Source organism: Odontesthes bonariensis, chromosome 6 (assembly GCF_027942865.1).
Source record: "Odontesthes bonariensis isolate fOdoBon6 chromosome 6, fOdoBon6.hap1, whole genome shotgun sequence".
Lineage (NCBI taxonomy): Eukaryota > Metazoa > Chordata > Actinopteri > Atheriniformes > Atherinopsidae > Odontesthes > Odontesthes bonariensis.
Window position 1 is genome coordinate 34,311,577 of NC_134511.1, and position 8,783 is coordinate 34,320,359.

Here is an 8,783-nt window from a genome sequence, read left to right on the forward strand (position 1 = left end):
GGACCAACTAGCTGCCAGAATATGGCCGTATATGGACGTACATTAAGGATATCAGTCGGAACCATTCCTGCTCTTCTTAGGTCCAATGTAACATTTAACAGGAGTGCTATGGAGAAGTAAAAATAGTTCTCTGTAACCATAACAGTAAGGCTCTTCGTGTCTTGAGATGTACTCTGAAATATAAGTTCAGAGAAGAAATTGAGCTTCATCATAAATGATTCACGCATTGCAACTAGCTAAATATTTTTCAGCTTACAGTAATAGTTCAGATATATGAACAACCATTCAACTTGACATTTCTCATACTCCTGTAAAATGAGCAAAATATGTGCTAAATTCTCATAAATTCAACTTTTTCTCCATCTGTGACACTGCACTGACCAAGGAAAGTAAACATAAGTGAAACAGTCAAGAGTTAGGAGGTTTTGTCCTTGCGTGTTGTAAGTTGTCACATTAAATCAAAATGATCTGCCCCCTGCATGCCTCTACAGATGTATAAATACTTAACAAGGCTTAATAAGGCAGAACTATTTGAGCCATTGCACTTGGTGCACAGTAGAAGTGTGGAGGTGGGGGATATTTAAATGGTTTCCTATCTTGTTGGGATGCATTATTGCTGTGGATGGAATGTGGCAAGGATTGGACGGAAATTGCTTTTTAACCCGTTTCCTGAGAGTCCAAGGCGAGGAGGCATTTTAGTAGATGTACAATGAGCAAGAATGACAAGTCCTTTCCAAGAGAGCAAGATGTCCTACCTATGGCTGCATTGTAGTACAAGTTGATCTGATTAGGGGAAAGTGCCCTTTCCCAGATGACAAATTCATCAAAGGCCCCAGTTACAAAGTGACCATACGCTCTGTTGTTTCCCGTTCCAATGACAAGGTCAGGAAGTTGGTCTCCATAGTTCTCTGAGACACTGCCTGCTGGGTCACCAGCAGAGAAGGTCCCATTAATGTAGACTTTCAGACCATCCCTCTTGGTCCATGTGAAGAGAATATGTGTCCAGTATGGCCCTGGTAGAGAGACCAGAAAATGACAAACTAAATTTTAAAAAAATAAATCCCCTCTACTGATGGAATGGTTTTTACAAATATATTTAAACTACATAGTTTTTGGTCAACTTTATTGTCAACACACTTTTAAAATAAACTCTGTCCAATTTGGTACAAAGCAACACACTGATTTAAAGAAATACCATATACTTGATTAATCTAGAAATCAAGTAAAATCAATGAAAAATCAAGAGTGTCTTATACTTTGTGAGTAGTGCTGTCATTAAGATGATAGTTCATGTGACCAATGCTCTATATAATAATTTTTGTATAAAAAATCTTCATCTATGCTAACAGCTATTTGCACCTGAACACAGGTTCTTTGAGATATATGCTGCCAATATGCTACCAAGCTCATAATAATGCTTCCATGCTAAAACATTTTTTTTTATATACCACTACATGATTTGGGGTCTCTACAGGATAAATGTGGGTGTTTTTAAATTGGAATGGACGTTTTTCAGTGGGCATTTGAATGAACCATCCAGCACTACTCAAGATGTTTTTTTTTTTTTGTGTGTGTGGCTTTGGAAGCCATGCCTACTAACCCCTAACCTTGCTGCTTAATCCTAAACCTAACCAATGGAGTTGGATGTGGTCGCAAGACATGATTACATGTGCTGCTAAACGGATTGTTGCCACTAGGCAAGACCCCATTTTTTTTCTTCTTTTTAAATAATGCAACTAGCAATAAATCTAGTCACTTTTAGGACTAACCTAGCCTGGCTGACGCGTCCAAATCTCGATGAGATGGTGGTCTGGGAACTAGGTGTGCATTTTCTCGTATTTGAGGCGTGGTTTACGAATGCCTAGAGCCGTTTATTGGGCGCTACGAATGTCTAGCAAATGGCGTCTGGTTCTTCCAATGCTGCTTTGCGCGCGATTCATAGCCAATTGTATCACTTATACCAGATGACGTATGTAGAGCGACAGAAATTCTTTTTAATACTTTTAATACTTTAAATACTTTTTTAAAAGTAAACTTGCGTTCTAAGCTACTTAAAACACTTTCTAAGGCTGCATCGAACGGTAACGTTGTGTCCGCTGCCATGTTGGATTAACACTCTGTCGCGCATAGACGTCGTCATCATCTTGCTCTGAAACATTAATCAGCAAACCAGCGAGTTACTGACAGTGACTATGCCCATCTTTATATGCAGTCTTCAGCAATAATAGAGTCTTATACCAAGTTAACCATGTTGATGTGGCTTGTTTGTATCCTAACATTTCCTAAACACAATCTGCATCAGTGGACATAAACCAGTTACTTGACAATTCTACATTTAGAATAAATAACAGCCCTGTTTGGATAGACAGCTATATGATAATCAAATAACCCAACCCTATGTTGACTGATTAATTGTTCAAATAACTGTCTTATAATTACTTATGTTGTATTATTTTTTGTTATAAATTCATATCATGTGTGCTTTACTCTTTCTAAAGAATTTCAGAAGACAAAGAAAAAAATTAACAATGAGGAGATCCCAAAATACAATACATCCACAGTCTGAAATCACAAATGCGAAAAAAGGCTAACAACCAAAGCTGTATTTTAGTTGAGGTCAAAATATGAGCCATATGTGCCAAGACCTCCACAATGTTTCAATTAAAACACTTATTCACATAAAGACAATGCTCTAAGACAAGAGTAACATTTTTACTCAGGCGGTCACACAACGCCTCAAGGTTCATTCTAACGCCTTTGAAAGGTTTCCTCACACTTGTGAAGTGAAGGGAAGCTGACAGATTTTGACATTCTGTCCTAAAGGTCTGACATGTTACGCTGTATGAGATCCAGATGACGTTTGATCTTCTGGAGCTGAGCACTCAAATCCAAATTGAGTTATGACGCCCATGAACGCAACCTCGAGTAACCGCAGAAAAAACAAAGATGACAGAAGTCACTTGAGAAGGAAACGCTGATTCGTAAAAACCTATACGTAATGCTGAACCTCACACAGTTGAGTGCATTCTGTCAAAACAGTTTTCCAAATCATATAATCTCCTTATAGGACGACTTTTTTTCAGAAAAAACAAATAAAATGATTTGCCACAGTTTGACGTCTGCTGTGTTTCACGCAACATAAAATCTATCTTGTCCGAACCCAATTGCCTAATATTACTTAATGCAAGATTAAAAAAATAATTGCATCTCATACAAATGTATGTTTTGTGCAGCAGTAAAATGTTTATGAAATGTATTCTTGACTTCCCAAATCAAGTGCGGATGCGTCTGGTGTCAATTAGCCTAACCATGAAAACATTTACATTGTGAGTGCTTTACGAGTGCCCATGACAATTCTAACTGAGGATCATAGTGTCCCTTCAAGTAAAGTATAAGAAAAATTTATTCACAGTACCTGGAAGATTTACGTCTGCCTTCCATCTGTGGTTGTTGCCCCGAGTGTAAAACTCCACAAACCCTTTATGTGGGTTGGTGTAGACCGAGAAGCCATTTGAGATAACTTTTCCCCCAGAGGCCACAGCAAAACGGGACTCCGATTCATGGTTTTTCCAAAAAAAGGAAAAGGTAATGCCTAGAGAATAAGAAAAAGTTTGTATCCAATAAAGATAATGTGTTTTGCCAAAAAACAGTATGTCTAAATTACACTGCACTCACCCTCCGGACCGCACAGTGTTGGATCACTAATGCAAGAGTTCTGGTAGTTTCCAAAGTGAAGAAAGGTGCCACCACTATCGCCACTCAGAAAGATTCCCTTATTGACCATTCCTTCAACAATGTCTACAGTAATACACAATTCACAGTTTTAATTTTGATGGAAAATGGAAAAATTCGAGGTTTGTTTAGAGCTAAATATACAAATTGTTCAAATCTTGTCTTGCTGTATCAACCAAACTGTTTTATAGCATTCTTGGAATTCTGTGAAATAATGGAAAAATCAATGAAAATTGCGTCGTACAATTCTGGTTTAAATAAACCTACAGGATAATATAAAAATAAAAGGCCAAGAGTCCCCTATTTTGTGCAACAAGGACAAAAGACTGAAGGTAGACAGATGTGAAAAGCTCAGCTCAACCATGTGGTGATACAAAGAGGACAACAGGGAACAGTGTATGATGCACAAATTAATTTTAGTGAGAGGGAAGTGATGGATCCTCACCTACTGTTGCAGAAATGTTAGTGTAGGCAGAATCATTGGTATACACATAGGAAGAGTTATGGGAGGAAGGGAGCACAGTGTGGTTGTGGATTCTGAGAGCTGGACAAAGACAACAGAAAAAAAAAGTGATTCACACCAATAGACGCTTAACAGAGGACACAAGAGAACAGTGAGAGGAAGGTGATGCGAGGGACGTGCTGCACAGGTATGAGACAGAGTGATGCTGAGCTGCGTGCACGATGGCAGCACCAAAAGGGAAGTCAAAGTGACACCACACATCATGCTCGTGTCTATACCTGATCCCTCTTAAACTTTTACAATATTTCACCGAGATGGCATGAAAACATTTCTGCAAACTGCTTGTCAGTAAAGTAACTGTCTTTTAGTTCCACACCAAATGAAAAATAAATGTTTTTTTCATTATCATACTTAGAATACTGTACTATACTGGAGTATACTGTATGTCAAAAAGTTTTACACACTAAGTCTATCATGTTGAATTGTTTTGTTCTATGACAGTAATAAATTTCACAGAAGATTCAAGAGCTCTGAACTGAGCAGGACTTTCAAAGAGCATGATGACTGTGGTTGGAGTGTGGATAATAAAAAAAAAAAGATTTTTACGTGGTACATTCTCTGGTGTATCGTGGTTATGTATTCACATACTTATGTTACTCCCATTAACATAACCTGGTCTGTTTCCAATAAGGTCCCAAAGCTCTGGGATTCCGTCCACAGCATCAAGCGGCCAATAATGCGCGGCTGTGGCCAACACCTGCAGGCCTGGACAGAGAGTTCACAGGTAATCGAGTGTCCAAGAGAGACGTTAATCTCATGACTCTGAATTTTATCTGCTGACATTCAATTCTGGATTCTTAGGTTGGTTAAAAGATTGATCATAATGATACAAACAGCTTCAGAACTTATCTATGCCGCAGACTATTCTGATTAATGAGAAGAGAAGTAAACAAATTACAATCCTCTGGCCTGGACATTGGCAAAACACATTGTTCTCACAAATTGTTGTATTTACATTGTCCAGTATATTGTCAACTATTCTGGCTATTTAAAACAGCACAGGGAAACAAAAACTGTTATATAAACTATCAAAACAAATGCTTACTACCTGGATGGTTCACATTTGGAATAACACGAGCAAAAACCTGTGGGGAAAAAAAAGAAATATATATATATATATATATAAGTTTTTTTTTTTTAATCAAGACAACCAAGCAACAGATAGATCAAGGCTACGATTTTCAAAATAAGCCTTTCACAAGCTTACCTTGATACAGGAGACAAAAGCTGTAAAAAGATGAATTTGCAAACAAAATTCCATTGCTCTTAAGAAATGTACCATACGCGTTATTTTCAATAGCAACTTAAATCCCCACATAAAGATAAATCCAAGAGGAGTTAATCATTGTTCCAGGATGATGAAGATCAAACTTTTGATCAGTCCATATATCCAAACTTAAGAATAAAGTAGCAGTGCTAAAACAATTGTGAAACAAGCACTCTAGAATACTGGTGTGGAGCAGAAAAACCTCAGAGGTTGCCCTGACATAGTAAAATCTGAAGCCAAAAGTCCGCGCAGAAAGTTACACAAAGTCCGCGTTGTACACACATTCAACTTCTAGCTGTTTCTTTGAGTTTCTGCGCCTGCATCTGGAAACTGCTCCGTGGAGGCGCACTAAACTGCAAGACCCAACGTGGGAATTGCAAAACGTGATGTAATTTTTGGACTTTCTGAGGAGGGGCGTTGAAGTTGTGCGTAAATGACATTGTTTGTGCGTAACTGGAGATTGTGCGGGAATTGAGTGAGATCAAGATTTGCACTGTGTGATCCAACCAAATCGATGCAAGCACCTATCCAAATAATACGTTCTAACATGTGGTCTTGTCAGTAATTTGGATATTGGGTTTCACCCCGGCTCAGAAATAAGTGGAGTCACAGACTGTAATTTCTGAACAACTTTTCACATCAAAGCCACCAAAGAAACAAATAATAAATAAATCAATAATACGATCACTGAAAAATTAGAACTGACCAAACGCTGTACCGTAACTAGCGACCGCTTTTTCACTTGTCTTTACTTAATATCAGTTTGCATAAAACTAAATCAAATCGACGCCACACATACAGGGGGGAATAACAGATTCAAGCACGGGTACTCCAGTCTCAACCTCCCAAAGTGAACTTGCGTTCATGTTTAACTAAACAGCGCCATCGTGTGGTCAAGCATGCAATAGCTTTATGGACATCGTATCTATTTTATAGTTATTAAACCGTCTCATGACAGTAGAGTAGTAGCCTAACCTTCTCGTGCCTCATGGTGGAGAGTCTGAATGATTTAATATGACATACAACTATAGATGTAGATTGTGGACGTGTGTGACACAATTCTATTTTCTACCCCTCGCCCCTTCAAACGTAGGGGTAGGCGAAGGGCTAGGAACGTCACCCCTTCGAATTGGGACAGCACTTCACGCTCACGAACGTAATAAGTCCGCGCCGTCAGTTGTTACGTAACCAAAAGCGACAGCTTTAGCCAGAAGTAAACAAACATGACCGGTGCTGTGGTGTTCGTGCTGTCCTGGGTTATTCGGATATTTTTAGAAATATCTGCGTCGAATCGACGGAGTGCCATCAGGCGAAGGCGTCTTCGACATCTGGGAGCATTGCTGGATCTTGTTACGGTATGTAGAATAAGAAATTAATGCAAATAACGCTTGTGAGTGAGCAGCTGGTAGCTTCCAGAGCCGGCATGTGAAAATGATTGTGTGTGTGTGTTTGAAAGTGCTTCTAACTGTACATTTGTGATATCGTGTAATAGAAACAATTTGCTTGTCTCGTTGGATTTGCTGATTTATTGACTGGAGTAGTATCCTAACCTGGCTAACCTAGCTGAAAGCATAAGCTAACGTTTAGCCTTTGTTACTCGCCTCGTTCCGTTTGGAATAAACAATGAGTTTTTGAAGCGGTTTTCTTTGTACCAGGTTCAGATTTGATGACTTAATGCACTGCCTTGTGTGTGCTATCAATGTGTTGGTTTGGGAGGATAAAAGCCTGATCTTTCCATGTTTTTCTTTCCAGCAGACGGGTCATCCTACAAATTATTGCCGATTGGACCACAACATGTACCCCCATTTTTTTGTTATCCCTTGTATAATAAATCTCTTCATACCAATATCCGTTCCAGTCGTTCATATGATGTTGATGTGATAATCATGCTCACAAACCTTTTGTCCTTAATTTCTTTTATTAGGCTCACATTACAGACTGGTAAGGCAGCTTATTTTCAGAAATAACAGCTTAAAGTGTCTGCTGTAAAGTGTGTGGTGCAAATATGGACAATAAACAGTATGAATATAAACAGTATGAATATAAACGGGCAACAGTGCAATCATCAAGAACGAGATGACCGGAGCAGGAACAGCGGAGATGCTTGGCGCATCGGAGGTGCTGGGCTCAGTGATGTTCTGGGGGAACAAGACACGATATGACATTATAGCATGCACTTTCATCCATTGTAAAAAATTAAAAAAAGGTGTTTCAGAATGCGGTCGTGGTGGCTGTGTGTACAATAGGTGCATGGCGCATCAACTCACCGTAAAGTTTGTCTATCATGCGCTCAAACCGAGCTAAAAAGCGCTCCGTTTTCTGCTCGTGGCGCTTCTGCTCCTTCAGGCTCTCCTGTATCAGGTAATCCATTATGGGATTGGACTTCCTACTTCTTTTTGGGGATGGGGATGACTTTAGAAACAGATCTTCGTTTTCGGCGCTAAACCTGATCAGGCTCTTTGTGCTTGAGTCCCTGTGAATCAGTCACGTATATGAATACTTGTGATAATAGGTAGCGAAATGACGCTCATGTCACTCAAAAGGAACTTATCTATGGTTAACCAACTACATTGCTTGTAAATACTCGTGTTACAATTTAAAAAACGACAACTCTTTCGCAGCACCTTCACATGCACTGACCGATTACTCCATGTAAAATAGCGACTTTTCCCATGTGCGTTTATAGCAGAAAACAACTACACATTGCCACCACTTTAAACTCACACAATACACCAGTTATCACAACCTAAAACGGTTAAAACAGTTAAATTATGGCAAAAAAATAGAAGAACTTACATTTGTGTGGTGAATTTTTAAAAAGACTCGCGATCTCCCGTTAGTCGCGTTGTACTCTGGGAAATATATCATACCCCTTCAAATGGAGTCTGCCTGGCCGAAGCCCTCCGTTTCAAGGGCTACAACGGAGGGGTAGGGCTAAGGGGAAGGGCTTTGGAAGAGTATTGGGACAACACTACCTCTTCACGTGAACGCGCAAAACGGAGGGGAAGGGGTGAGGGGTAGGGCCAAGGGGTGAATTGGGATTGGGCCAGAGATGTGGGAAAGGAGGTGCTCCTGAAAACTTGAGCGTTTTTCCCCCCAGAGCTTTTACATGTTCGAAAAAGACCCTCTAACCAAGTTTCTATTCGCTCCTATTTCAGCGATGGTCGTCTCGTAACCTTGTGACGTGGGGCTGTAATTCAAGGATCAGCTTTAATTAACCATCTGAACCTCAATCTGGGATATTTGATGACAATAAATCAT

At 39.5% G+C, this 8,783-nt stretch overlaps 1 protein-coding gene and 1 long non-coding RNA gene across 4 annotated transcripts in view; both read right to left on the reverse strand.

The window, feature by feature from the left end:
* The window catches only part of adgrd1 (adhesion G protein-coupled receptor D1), a 31,179-nt gene extending 25,294 nt beyond the window's left edge, over positions 1–5,885 (reverse strand). Inside the window, exons 1-7 of one of the 3 annotated variants that reach the window (XM_075468470.1) lie at positions 5,463–5,885; positions 5,304–5,340; positions 4,844–4,960; positions 4,178–4,276; positions 3,676–3,798; positions 3,416–3,592; positions 756–1,013 (exon numbers count right to left, since the gene is read on the reverse strand). In XM_075468470.1, coding sequence (XP_075324585.1) covers positions 756–1,013; positions 3,416–3,592; positions 3,676–3,798; positions 4,178–4,276; positions 4,844–4,960; positions 5,304–5,340; positions 5,463–5,573 — 922 coding nt within the window. In that variant the 5' untranslated portion in view covers positions 5,574–5,885. The remainder of the gene's footprint in view (positions 1–755; positions 1,014–3,415; positions 3,593–3,675; positions 3,799–4,177; positions 4,277–4,843; positions 4,961–5,303; positions 5,341–5,462) is intronic. The other 2 variants (XM_075468472.1, XM_075468471.1) reach the window with 2 other exon arrangements.
* Positions 5,886–7,454: 1,569 nt separating this feature from the next.
* On the reverse strand, positions 7,455–8,418 carry LOC142382982 (uncharacterized). Its single transcript, XR_012769980.1, has 3 exons — positions 8,319–8,418; positions 7,790–7,995; positions 7,455–7,660 (listed from the first exon to the last, which is right to left on the reverse strand). It is a non-coding gene; the product is annotated as an uncharacterized LOC142382982 (long non-coding RNA).
* Between the last annotated feature and the right edge of the window lie 365 nt (positions 8,419–8,783).